This window comes from Giraffa tippelskirchi, chromosome X (genome assembly GCF_054371585.1).
Source record: "Giraffa tippelskirchi isolate mGirTip1 chromosome X, T2T-mGirTip1v1.2.pri, whole genome shotgun sequence".
Taxonomy (NCBI): Eukaryota; Metazoa; Chordata; class Mammalia; order Artiodactyla; family Giraffidae; genus Giraffa; species Giraffa tippelskirchi.
The window spans coordinates 132997174-133011426 of NC_137289.1; the positions used below are offsets into that span (position 1 = coordinate 132997174).

General features: G+C 42.5%; 1 protein-coding gene across 4 annotated transcripts in view; it reads right to left on the reverse strand.

Annotated features, from left to right (window-relative positions):
- The window catches only part of PDK3 (pyruvate dehydrogenase kinase 3), a 77636-nt gene extending 63630 nt beyond the window's left edge, over positions 1 to 14006 (reverse strand). For 3 of the 4 annotated variants that reach the window (XM_081567928.1, XM_081567927.1, XM_081567925.1), the window contains exon 1: positions 13774 to 14006. Coding sequence is in view for 3 of the 4 variants with exons in the window: in XM_081567927.1 (XP_081424053.1) it covers positions 13774 to 13879 (106 nt within the window). In the remaining variant the exon portion in view is untranslated. Of the gene's footprint in view, positions 1 to 13769 lie in introns of all 4 variants that reach the window. The other variant, XM_081567926.1, reaches the window with a different exon arrangement.
- Between the last annotated feature and the right edge of the window lie 247 nt (positions 14007 to 14253).

A 14253-nucleotide genomic window follows, 5' to 3' on the forward strand; every position in this document is an offset into this window, starting at 1 on the left:
AGGTCAAACCAAATTATAAGTATATTTCACCATAGAGCCACAATTTCTGCCCTTGGCTTGGGCAACCCCTCTCCCATCAGCCCATGTCACTCAGTTCTATGTCCCATGGATCTCAGGATTCCTTAAAAAACCGAACAGTCCATTAGCATAATACCTGGAACATTGCAGGTGTTTACTATTTCCTGATGAGCACTGAAAATTAAAATACCTAGTAAGTCTCAGTATAAACTTACAATAGCAAATAAAATTCAGGAGTTCAAGATAACATTTGCTGGTAATGGTAAATTTCTTTAATAGAAAGATCACCTCATTCTATGTATCTGCTTGGGAGTATTTCAATCTTTATAGTTTGAGGAAGAAGAGCCGGAAGGTAGACAGGAAGGTGATAATAAAGTGGCAGTGTGGTGTGTCGGGCCAGAGGGACATTTTGAGAATGACTTCACAAATAGAGTGGCTGGAGCATGTGAGCAACAATCATAGCCAAAGTCACCACCCAGATTCACGTCATTCTAATTCCAGAAGCGGGGCGGGGTGGGGGTGGGGGGCGGTGCAGGTCCGGGCGGTGGTTAGGATCTAGTCCTAACGGTGGATGGTGAGTTAACAGAATGTCTTGTTGTCATGGAAGCAGGAACAGTTAAGTCAAGGTCACAATGTACTCATCGTCGAGGTTAACTGAGGCAAAACCTTAAGTTAACCATTACAGTGAATGAAGAAGCTTCAAAGCCAGTCACGCTAAAAGCACTATGTTTCTTGGAAAATGATTAGTTTACAGAGCTGGGACCTTCAGCCAACAAACTTGAAGATAATTAACATTCGAGGTTAAGAACTCCCTTTGCAGTTTTTATTCTTTGCAGGAAGCTGGTTTCATCCAGGAAACACTGGGTCACTAACTTCCCACAACAAAAGCATAGCCAATATCTACTGAGCGCCAACCATGTGCCATGCACCGTGGGGCATGTTTTCAAGTTCACGGGTGCAACAGGCCTATGGTTCAATGCTATTGTTTCCATTTTGTAGAAAAGGACACTCAAGTGTATGTAGTGGGATTAAGTGATTTGTCCAAGCTCCCACTGATGGTAGGCAACGGAAATCAAGCTTTGAGTACAAGTCCACATGGACCAGTTACGGTATTTCCAGAGAGAGACAACAGGCACACTAACAAGGGTGGGCCCTTAGAATAAGTAAATAAAGTAAATGAAGTGTAAGTAAGTGAAGGAGGTAGCAATCTGATGGCTCCAAAGTGATAACACTAGACAAACATGAGATTATGCAATTTCCTGATTGTTTAACAGAACAAATTTAGACAAAACCCCAGCATTACTAATACAGACTGTTTGCTAGAAAGAACTGCACTGGGGTAACAGTACATTAGGTAGGGAAAAATGGTATGTTATGTTGAAAGAAAAAAAGCGTACGTTTAAAAGCTCAATCTACCTGAATTTTAACTGTGGTTTTGCTCCTAATTTTGCTTAGGTAAGATACTTAAATCATCCATGCTTCAGCGTCTTCATTCAAGAGAGGGAAACATCTATTTCACCTGGATGGAACTGTAGCTCCATCTGTCTACTGCTGTGTCTGGTCAAAAGTGGTACGCAAAGCTGAGTTCCCTTCGCCTCCTAGAAAGAATAATTTCTGGCTCCCTCTGCAAGAGGCAGCCAAGATGTTAGGTCAACAAGTAGCTGGTGCTATGGGCAGCCTCTTCATTACTTGGTGCACCTACTTTCTTGTGTGTAAAACTGGACAGGTTGGACGGGTGATCTCTAAGCTCAAGTGCCCACTGAATCAATATACGGGGATAAGATTTTCATTTATACACCTTACAATTATTTATCCTGCACCACCCTTGCCTAATGTACAATCTGGGACAACTCTGGAGAGAGCATTGCTAGGAGTGAGCAGCCAAGAAAAGGAGCTAGAAATCAAGAAAAAGAGTACATACATATATTTACATTTGTTTTACACACACACACACACACACACACACACACACAAAAGCAAAGAAACAAAGCCTCCAACGATGCTTTGGATAAAGGACAATTGGGTTAGGTAGGGGCTTCCCTGGTGGTCCAGTGGTTAAGAATCCACCCTGCAATGCAAGGGATACTGGTTCAATCCCTGGTCCGGGAAGATCCCACATGCCGCAGAGCAACTAAGACCATGCGCCACACCTACTAAGCCTGCACTCTAGAGCCCAGGAGGCACAACTACTGAATCCCATGCACCTAGAGCCTGTGCTCCACAACAAGAGGAGCCACTGCAATGAGAAGCCCACACACACAACAAAGAGTTGCCCCTACAACTAGAGAAAAGCCTACGCAAAGCAACAAAGACATGCCAAAGTGAAAAAATAATCTTAAAAAAAAAAAAAAAGGACACCTGGGTTAACACTTCACATATACCCAGAAACCACCTCTATTACACAAACCTCCAAGGGAGAGGTAGAGAAAGCATGCCACAAACTCATGGGAGGCAAACATTCTGGCTAGCTGATATATACTGATGTATTTGTCCCAACTTCTCATTTATTTAGAAGCCCTTCAAAGGCAGCAACTATGCCTCAACAATTCCCCAACACTTCTCAGTTTCCACTTCATTCTGAATCCAGAAAGTTTGACAAATGCTGATGGACTCCTGGGAATTCCCTGGTGGTTCGATGGTTAGGACTCTGTGCTTTCACTGCCAGGGCCCAGGTTCAATGCCCAGGAACTAAGATCCCACAAGTCACGTGGCACCGTCAAAAAAAAAAAAAGTTGATGGACTCCTAAACATCTTAAATGTTAACCTTCAGCACCTCAAAGATTTTATCGCTTAGTTTTTCAGAGCTCTTGGGTAAAAATTTTAACAGCTCTAACACAGCTCTTAACACTGGAAGCACATTATAGTCACCCAGTAAGTAAAAAATACCAGCACCTAGATTCTACTCTCAGAGACTGATTTAATTGGTGTCTACAGGGGTTTTTTTTTGGTAGTGGTTTTTTTTGATGGCACTGGTTTTAGGAGTTCTCCCAGATAATTCTCAGGAGCACTCAGGGCTAAGATTCACTGACCGGCATCTAATCATAGAAAATTCAACAGCGGGATAAACCAAACACCTTCTCAGGCTCAGACAGTGGCTGAGCATCCCAAACTTTTTCACTGACCCATCTATTTTTAGTCTCTATTTTCCTGTTTGAGTTTTGTTTCAGCCTCCTAGGAAACTGACCACACTGGAGCACATGACAGTACCAGTACAGGAATGTTAATATAGCAAAACTTTCTGCTTAATGCTTTTTACTTCATCTCAGAAGCAAGAGGAAAAAGTAACCAAATTTATACAAAGTGCACAGTCACGTATTAAGGAATATCTGCTACCAAGCTTGAGGAAACAAAACACTGTACTCTTCTAGGACAGATCCAAGGTAGGGTCGGGTAAACCCTGAGTCTGCTCTGGCCAACAAAAATGTAGTAATTCGCTGGGAAAAGATGTGCATGTTACACAGCACTTGGGATACTTAACTTCATGTCTTGAGAAAATGTTAAAAGAGATACATAGTGATTTATTCCCAAGAGTGATACTGACCACCATGCCCTAGTAAAAAAGAAACACTGGCACATCTCAAATGATGGAGTGGAATCAGAGGTCAGGTCTAAGAATGAAAAAGTCCCAACTGCTTGGGTGATGCTTAGGGAAATAATCTACCGAGTTAGAACCCCAAATATTCAATCAAACGGAATATAAACATCGACCTGTGTAATAGATGACAAATAGTTTGCTGTAGTTTTTGTGCTATTTACTATAGCAGAAAGAATCATCTCCGACAGGATGAGACACTGACTGGGAAAGGAGGTATCCTCAAGGGATATGATGGAAATCAAACCCAGCTCTGCCACAAATATGGTGAAACGGGTTCCCTGAAGATGCTTTCAGGCTAGCTTCAATGAATGCCAGGTACCCATTCACAGTTCCTTTAGCACATTTTCTCTAAGTTAGCTAATTTATCAAAAAGAATTAAGTGGGCAAGAACAGCAAGAATCTCAGGTAATAGACAAGGAGCTGCCATCACCAAATTTTACAAGAAATTACAAGGCAAAAGTTAGCATATGATATTTAGCTGAAATCAGCAAGTTCTCCTTTTGGAGAGAATTTATAAATATTCTACTGTGACAAAACAGCAACAAGAGAAAAAGATACAGGGTCTTGATCATTGCTGCTGTGCAAATGGACAGCAGAACTGAGTAAGAGAGTTGACTGCAAACATCCCAGCAGAGATGGCAATGAATTCCAGAGGGATTTAGTAACAATTTACATACTGCTCTAGGTGATAAATCTGACCATGATAAAAGCATTGTAAATGATTGAGTATATTAAAACCCAGACTGTGCACTAAATAAAAAGGAAACATATTCATTGTCAACATATGTAAATAGATGGGCAAAAGCTGTAAGCCTACGGCACAAAAAATGGATGAAGAATTAGAGATGATATTCTTCTCAGAAGCCTTTAATTGTATACTTTGATAATTATTAAAGAAGAGAGCGTAACAGGAAACACTAGTTACACAGCACAATAGCTTACTGTGCAAAGTAGACACAGGGAGTTCACACAAATGATTAGAACTCTAGAGCCCGGACAGACTTTATTTTTCTGGGCTCCAAAAATCACTGCAGATGGTGACTGCAGCTATGAAATTAAAAGACGCTTGCTCCTTGGAAGAAAAGTTATGACCAACCTAGACAGCATATTAAAAAGCAGAGACATTACTTTGCCAATAAAGGTCCATCTAGTCAAAGCTATGGTTTTTCCAGTAATCATGTATGGATGTGAGAGTTGGACTATAAAGAAAGCTCAGTGCCAGAGAACTGATGCTTTTGAACTGTGGTGTTGGAGGAGACTCTTGAGAGTCCCTTGGACTGCAAGGAGATCTAACAAGTCCATCCTAAAGGAGATCAGTCCTGGGTGTTCATTGGAAGGACTGATGCTGAAGCTGAAACTGCAATACTTTGGCCACCTGATGCAAAGAACTGACTCATTTGAAAAGACCCTGATGCTGGGAAAGATTGAGGACAGGAGAAGGGGACGACAGAGGATGAGATGGTTGGATGGCAGCACCGATTCAATGGACATGAGTTTGAGTAAACTCCGGGAGTTGGTGATGGACAGGGAGGCCTGGCGTGCTGCAGTCCATGGGGTCACAAAGAGTCAGCCACAACTGAGCAACTGAACTGAATGAACCAGAGCCCGGTGAGTAAACGGTCAAGGGCACTTTACACACATCAAAATGAACAAAATAAACACACAAGGGGAAGAAAATAAAACTTTTAGCTTCTATGTTACCTATTACACTAAGTCATAAAACCTCATTTTGGGAGGGCTGCGGAGAAACCGGTACACTTCAACTCTGGGGACAGCTCTATATATTAAAGCTATACAATCCCTCGAAGTCTTTCACGTGGTAATTCCACACAGTGGCACAGATCCTAGAGCTAAACCACCGATCACCTGGACGAACCTTAGCTACCCCAAAAGTCACCCTCCAGATAGCCAAGTTTGACTGTTACTAGCAAGCAGGGCAAACGGAGCTTTATCATTTAAATGCAAAATAAGAGCAATCATGGCACACTTCTTTAACAGGGAGCCAAACTATCTTAGAGGTTGCAAACTTTCTGTAAAGGGCCAGAAGGTAAACAGTTTGGCTTTGTGGGCCAAACAGTCTCCATGGCAACTACTCAACTGTGCTGCTGCAGAGGTTCAGAAGCCACATATGCTATGTAATGAATGGACATGGCTGTGGTCCAATAAAGCTTTATTTAAAAAAAAAATAGGTGTTGCCAAAACCTAAAGCATGTACAACATAAAGACCAAACCCTAATGGAAACTATGGACTTTGGGGGATAATGATGGATCAGTGTTGGTTCACCAGTTGTAACAAACGGCCCACACTGGTGCAGGATGTTGATGGTGGAGGACATTTTATCTGTGGAGGTGGGTATGGGAGTTCCCTCTACTTTCTGCCCATTTTGCTGTGAACCTAAAACTACTCTTAAAAATGGAGTCTATTAACTGTAAGACAAAAACAGGTAGCTGGCCCTTAAGACTATAGCATTCCAAGAGGGGAAAAAAAAGGATTTGCCCAATTCTGGAATCAGATCATCATGGAAGCAAAGTATCAGTAACAGAACGCACATAAAATGAAAAGGAAAAATGGTGGTATTTTTTGCTTCCATCCAGTAATAAGACCAAGGTTTCCCAAATCTTGCCAACAACCCGATCAATTTCCCGAAGTTTAATGGGAGGAAACCACTCAGTCATCCGTAGGTCGGTATTGTGGCCTGTCCCCCTCTTCGGAATCATACCTAACTGCCAAGACAACAATCAGAGCCGGAACTACACCTGAAGTGCTCAGAGTCTCATAAACCAGGTTATGTTGAAATCCAGTCATATCAGATCTTTAGGCCCAAAAGGTCAATTTGTCCTTTAAATTTAAATATTGACCAACATGCATTAAGCCACATTAGATATCTGTCCCTGAAATGGAATTGTTCTCTTCCCCTTTCAATTCTGAATCATTGGCTTTCGCCTCTAAATAGGTGAGTCGAATTCTTGGCAACGCCTTAAGAGCAGAAGAGCCTGACTGATGACAGAAAAATCAGAGACAAATCCATTCTTCTCCCCAGTAGTAATCAGGCTTTAAGAAGTATGATTTACAAACTCAAGGCTTTTCAAAGAGCAGTCATTTGGAAGCAAAGTCAACTTCTCAGTGGGCATTGGAACCTTAAAATACCTTCTCAAGGAAAAGAGAAGGCAGCTGGGCTTTCGAATCTCAAGAGTCCAACAGGGAAACTGGCTGCTGCCTCCTAATAGCTAAAGGCTCCAACATTCGCAGAACCAGTGTTAATTATGGTAGAAATCTTTTCTGTTAAAAGGCAGAGTTGTCAGACAACCTCTCTTCTGGCGGCTTTATTTCAGAGATGCTATATTTAAACGTGGGGACCTTACAGAAGTTTGCACTTATATAACCACTGACTAAATTAAAGCGACATGATGTTTAATAACCTTTAGATGGAGTCAATAATCACCACTTACAGAGTGCCCACTCAGGGTAGAAAGCAAACAGCTGAGGTTGAGAGTGGTTATGGAGAAGAGGTGAGTGACCACCCTCTGCAGAGACAGTTTAGAGTAAAATCAAGTAACAGAAGCAAATATCTTTAACACAAGTGTGGCTGTGCAAAAGACAAGGGCAAAGGAACTGGAAAATAAAACAGATGGTCTGTAGAGAGAGGATCAGAGTAATTAATGAAGGAACCAGAAGAGGACAGGGTAAAGCTGAAAGATGAAAAGCACGTCCAGATGAAAATGTGAATCATTTCCTATGAACACATTTGAGATTCAGAAGGTTCTACCTCTAAGTTACGTTGCACAGTCCAAGTTCTCCTTTTCTTACATCACTAAGAGAACTGTTAACTCATAACAACCACTTAATAGGAAGACCTCGGGCTTTTGCAAATATTACCAAGAACCACCATAACATGAACTACCATTCAAAGACACTTAATTGGTCCAAAATTCCTGAGAGCAACAGATTTATAGGGGAAAAGAGAGTAAAAGTTGTACTGAGATATAAAACCAATAAATGTTTATTCTGAACATTAAAATGTAATATTTCTATTACTCTTAATAAGGAATTAATACTACAGCCTGAAGCCTCATTGTCCAATAGAAATACGTGAGCCACACATCATTTTAAACTTCACATAAAAAGAAACAAGTGAGATTTTTGATGCTTTATTTAATGCAAATACTCCCAAAATGACCATTTCAACATGGAATCAATACAAAAACATATTGAGATATTTTACTATTTTTATATTGTCTTTGAAATCCAGTACCTTATACTTAGATCTCAATTCATAGGCTAAATTTCTATCAGAAATACTTGGCCTACAATTAGGTTTCATCAAATTTACAGTTCAGGTAGATTCACATATTTAAACTGTTCTAAACATACTTAAAAGTTTTCCAATTAACTGAATCAAGTTTAAACTTAAATTAAATCAACTCAGTTTGTCAGTTTCAGTCACATCAGCCACATTTCAAGAGCTTAATAGGTTCAAGTGGCTAGTGGTGACAAAACTGGACAAAAAAGGTCTAAATAAATAGAAAGATAATCCCTGGAATCAAAAATTCAAACCTAATTACTAAAAGAAACATAAAAAAACCAAAGCAAGATGTATAATACGGTATAAAAATTAAAGGATTAAAGACAGAAAGTCAAAGGAAATTATAGATGTTTATCATTATAGATAATAGATCTGTCATATCAACAAATATAAACTGGTTAAACTTAGCCACATAAAGAAAAGGTCTGGCTCACAAAGCAAACCCAACTTTAAACTACATTTTCAAGACAATATTTAAAACAAAGTAATTCAGAAAGGTTCAAAAAGAAAATTAAAATAAGGAAAAAAGTGCTCCAGATCTCAATGTTAAATAATGTTGAATATTTAAGGCCAAAAAGCACTGAACTAGTAAAAGGGTAGCACTCTGTATCCTAACGGGTGCATCTCGCAATGACAGTTAAGGATATCTATGCAGCTAATGTAACGTTAACAGGCACAAAGCAAAAACCATAGGCAATGTGTGGAGAAACAGAATCATATTACTAGGAGACTCAAACCTCTCTTTGCCCATGACAGGTCCAGTAAATTAAAAAAACAAAGGTTACAGAAAATTCAAATAACATAATTAATACAGATTTGATATATCAGACTCTGTAACCTGAGAAGAGAACACAACCTTCTTTTTGCTTCCCAAGGAACAAGGACAGGAAATGAGCCCTGACTGGACTACAAAGCAAACATCAAGAAATTAAAGAAATAATGATTCAGATAGCATTCTCTGATCACAACGCAACAAAACTAGACATCAACAAAATGAGAATACAGGGTACACTTACACTGCAAGTTTAATAACTCTTAGTTAACTTAAGAATAAAACAAAGATGAAGAAGAGCTGGGGGGAAAAAGGATCAAATACTATACACATCAGCTGCTAAAGCAGTGTTCAGAGGAATGGTTGTCACCTTAAATACTGAAATAAATAACAAAGAAATGAATTTTCCCATTCAAAAAGAAAAAAATAAGAACACTGAGCAGATCAGGGGGGATTAATAAAGCCAAAGTAGACATTAATGAACTAGAAAACAAAAGTCATAAAGCTAAGAACTGAATCCAATCATATAAACCAACAACTAATCTCATCAAGAAAGGGGAGGGGGAGAACAAATATAGAAGGAATAAAAGGGGAACAGCTACAGAGAAAATTAAGACGAAGAGATTACTATCTCAGCTATGCAAACTGACTTTAAAACCTTGATGACTAGGATAATTTTCTAGAGAAATATATCAAAATGGACTCTAGCAGAGACAGAAAATCTATACAGATCAATACCACAGGCTAGAGAAACCTGTCAAGGAGCAATAGTTTCCAAGACACACTAGGTTTAAAAGGTTCCCTAGGTAGATTCTACCAAATCTTTAAAGAACAGGTAGTTCAAAGGATAAACTATGGTCTTAGGGCAGAAAAACAATTTCTCCTGAAACAAGCATGACACTGACAAGAAAATCTAATAGACTGCACATACACACAACACCCAGAGCCAAACAGCACATGGAGATCAATATAATGAACCCAGGAATTCATACTATTCCCTCTAGTTCTGTGTATGCTTAAAATTTTCCGTAATAAAAAGCTAATGTTTTACTCGATAAAAATACTGAATCATTATGCTGTACACCTGAAACTAACCTTATAAATCAACTACTCTTCAATTTAAAATTTTTCTTTACTCAAATAGAAAATAATTCTATCAAGATACCCTTCTTCACTTATCAAAAGTTTGACAACCATGTGGTAGAACTGTAGGAAGACAGGTACTCGCAGAAACTTCCAATGAGAGGATAAATAGACAACCTCGATATGGAAGGCAATTTAACAATATTTATCCAAATTTCAGGGCTTCCCTGGTGCCTGCAATGCGGGAGACCCGGAGATCCAAATTTCAAATGCACATAACCTTTGATGTAGAATTGATGTAGAAATCCCATTTTGAGGAATCTGTCCTATACAAATACTCACACATGCATGAAATGATGAATGCAATAATTCACTGTAGCATGGGTTGTCATAGCAAAGACTGGAAACAACTTGCTAGCCATAACAGGGAGCTGGCTAATGAATACAGTACATCATACAAACTCTCAGATGCCATAAAAAGAAAAAGGAAGTTCTGCAGTTATAGATATGGAAAGTTGTCTGAGGAATTAAGTGTAAAAAACAAGGTACAGACAAAAGTATTACAAGTTGCCAGTTATATTAAAATGGGGAGGCAAGTGGACAAAAGTTGGAAGCTGACTTTTCTATGTCCGTTTGTACCTTCTGAATCTGGAACCATGTAACTATAATCTCAGACCAAAAAGAACCTTTTTTTTAAATCACACCCTTTGGAATTGCACTATTGCAATTATAAACTCATAATCCATTTAGAACACCTACTATTCTTGTGACAGTTGCTAACTGTGTGAAAGGCCATGTTTTAAGTAAAGATTGAGCTCAAAAGGCATAGAGAAATAAGACCCACAGATGAAAGGGGGACAACTCCAGATCCAGAAGATCCTCTTAACTGGTGGTTCTCAACCCTGGTGATGCTAAAGAACCACCCAAAATACCAATGCTCTATACCCCACCACCCAGAACATTTATAGTAAAGTTTGGGGGATGGGGCCCAGGCATGAAAACCACGCCTCTAAATGCTTCATATAGCAGTGGTCTTCAACAGAGGGTGATTTATTCTGCTCCCTTGCAGGACATGGTGCTGTCTGGAAACATGTTGGCTGTCACAACTCAAGGGTGAAAGGAGTGGTGGGTGCTACTGGGTCCAGTGGGTAGAGGCCTGGGAGGCCCACGGCGCACAGGATAGAGCCCGCATCTGCCCCACCCCTAAAAATGTCAAGAGTGCTGAGACTGAGGAATCCTCTTTTCAAATAAAATCAATGCTTCTACAGTAACATGCAGTTTTAGCCTTCCTTCTTAAACAAGGAAGATCATCTCATTTATTAGTGTGGGTATATCTGCATAATAAAGCTATTTCTGTGCCCATAGAAACCACAATTTGTCAGTGTGGTTGTCACAAATACTGTAAATGTGAAATTACGAAAATACCCTCTCTCTAGTCCCTGTCCAGGTATTCTAGTCAAAAACTCGGGTCCCATTTGTAAAGCAGCCAGGGGGAAAGTCACGAAGTTCACCAAGTGGTAGCCTGTGGATCGACATGGTCCAGCATCTGTTCTATTTGAGCCCTGCGTCTTTTAAAATACATTGAATTGGTGCCAATCAGCTTCCCTTTCTGGAGCCAACACAAATGGGGAGGGGGGCAGGGAGGTTGCCACAGTCCCCCCACCCCAAGCTGGCTGCTCCCCACCCGGGGCCTTTTAGCATTTGAGGTGGCCCTCCCCTGCCGTGTGCTCCAATCACTCTGGGCCATAAAAGCCTCCTAACTCTTGTGCCTTCTCTCCTTCAAAATACCCCCACACCCCTTCTAAATTCTCAAACTCCCACATCACTTGCCAAAATCAGACTGCTATCCAGAGCTGGAAGAACCAAGAGAATGGTAAGTCAAAATGGCCTCTTTGTGTGACAACTGTCTACTGTTGTCATTAAAGATAGGCTGCCTGCCACCTGATTCATCTCCGGGCATTACAAAGGATGCCTGAGTTTCTAGCAAATTCCACCACAATTTTATATATATAGCACCTCTGTGAGCTTCCTTATAAGGAAAAGACTTCAGTTAGTAGGCTTCTTTCATTATTCGAGATTAGAGTACCCCTCCACTACTCCCCAAATAGGTCAGAAGCTTTATATGGGAAACACCTATCCAAAGATTTGTTAATTTCTTTGTAAAAAGCTCATCCCTCTTCCTTTCAAATTAGGATCACACAGTTTTGGAGCTGTGCTTTAGAGATGACCTTACACAACCCATATGTGTTCTTGAGAAGAAAAATGAACTTCAGTGAGTTCAGTCCCTCAGCCAAGGCCAGGCTCGAGTCAGTGGCACAGCAAGAATTAGAACATTTCTTTCCAGATAATGGTCCCATGGGTTTTCCACGATAACACTCTCCCCCACTGTGGTTTTCCTCAAATAACATCTTTGCCAGAATACCTATTAATATGGTAGATAGGAGCCACTACAGAAATAAATCAACTGAATGTCGCCAAGCTACCAGGGCTATCATTTCAACTTGGGAGAGTGGAAGGAGGGGAACTAGGAGTCTCTGGATTCTTTTTTTTATGTCTTTTGTTGTGAATTAACCTGTCTCAGTTTACCCCACTTAAAAGCAGATACCTTCAGACTCTCTCTAAACCACACATTAGGGATGGAAACATGCTATTTATAGCAACAGAGACATTTTCTTTTTAAACTTTGAAGGGGGCAGGGGCACTGCCTGAAACCTCTAACTTCTCACAAGTGACAGAGATAGTAAAGTAAAACTAATGAAAAGCTTCTGGGAGAGAAGTTTAAGATGCAAAGATCCACCTATCACCAAATTCTGATTTCCCTCATCATTTGCTGGCAAATTGGTTTCTTAACATTTAATTTGGTCTCAACTAACCAATTCCACTCGTCCTATCCCAACTGTGGACAACATCACTTGGTGCTCTGGCTCTTCCCCGAATGTGCTACCTACTCTGCACTTGGGTTTTTATGCCCATCTGACATCATCTCTTGACATTTACTTAAGATTCATTAAACGACCAGCTGCCCCATTATTTTCCCTTGAGAGCTTAGAACATCTCTGCTGCTCCATTTTCTTTTCCTTCCAGGATGCTGTGCTCCAACTCAATACCTGGCTGCGCACTTCGGTTTTATCCCTTTCACGTGTTTCACAACCAGCTGCCCCGCATTCAGCAATTGCGAGTATTCCCTACGTGCTTGCACCGGCACCACTCTGGGGAAACATGGTCCAGTTAACAGAACGTCGTGGACTCTATTCCCATCTCAGCTAGGCCTCAGGCAGGTTGGGGGCCGGGTCTTCCGTGCTCGCACCTCACTTCGTGAAAGCTGCCCACCAGCCCACCGCACAGGGGAGAAGCGAAGGGACGCAGGAGAGGCACGACGAAAGGTGTGGCACCCGACCCTGCTCTGGCGCCAGGAGCCCACACGTCCGTTCAGCATCTACGGCATTCGCAGCCCAGGCCTCCAACTGCTTTAACAGAACACCACCAAGTCAGCAGTTCTAGCCCTGCCACTCCGGCCACCTTAGGTGGTGCCTAAGAGCACCTTAGAGCGGAAAAGGAACGAACTGTCATTGCATAATTTATTCGACCACAAGGTGTTTCTAAACAGGTCTTACCCAATGCAAAAAAAAAAAAAAACAAACCCAACTACCTAAACATAAAACCCTTGAAAAGCTACCCACATTCAGCTCCGAAGTTTTAACGGCCCGGAGGTCTGTGTCAAGCAGATTGGAAGCTAACGACGGCAGGTCCGGGAAGTCCCGCCGCCCGGGTTGATGCTCCTCAGACGCTGTTTCTGTGTCTCGGGGTGAGCCCCCGGCGGGTGTGCGGGTGCCAGGCCCTACCCCTCCGTGCCCCCAAATCCGAGCCTCTGGGAGAGGCCCCGGAGCCCCGCCCGCGGTTCCCACGGACTTTGCCCGGAGGCCGCGGAGACCCGCGGTGGCGGGCCCGGAAGGTAGCGCCTTCGCACCCTGGGGTCGTGGGGACCGTGGCCCCGCACTTACCGAAGTCCAGGAACTGCTTGATGGAGAGCGGCGACGGCGAGAAGCGCGAGTACCGCTCAATCTGCTTGGGCACCGGCTGCTTCAGCAGCCACCGGAACAGCCGCATCCTCGCCCCGGCAGCGCAGAGACCGGCCGAGACGCTCAGGCGGCCGCAAGGACCGGTGCAGCTGAGCCGCGCGGATTGGGCACCTTCGCCAAGCGCGCACCCTGGCCTCCGCCTCCGCAGCAGCAGCAGCTCCCTAGCCGCGGCTGGTCGCCCGCGGCTTTCCCAGGCCCCGCCCACGGGGGCGGAGCCGGCCGCCGCACGTACGCGGGGCGCCAGGGGTGCGCGGCCGCACGCGCTGGCCGCTGATTGGTCGCTGCAGCCCTCGCTTTCTTTCGCCCGGGCGCAGCCCGGCGCCGGTGCGTCCCTCCTTGCCTCCTGGGACCCAAACAAGCCCGGCAAGTGCAGCTGACCTGGGTCCTGTCCCGGGCTAGGTC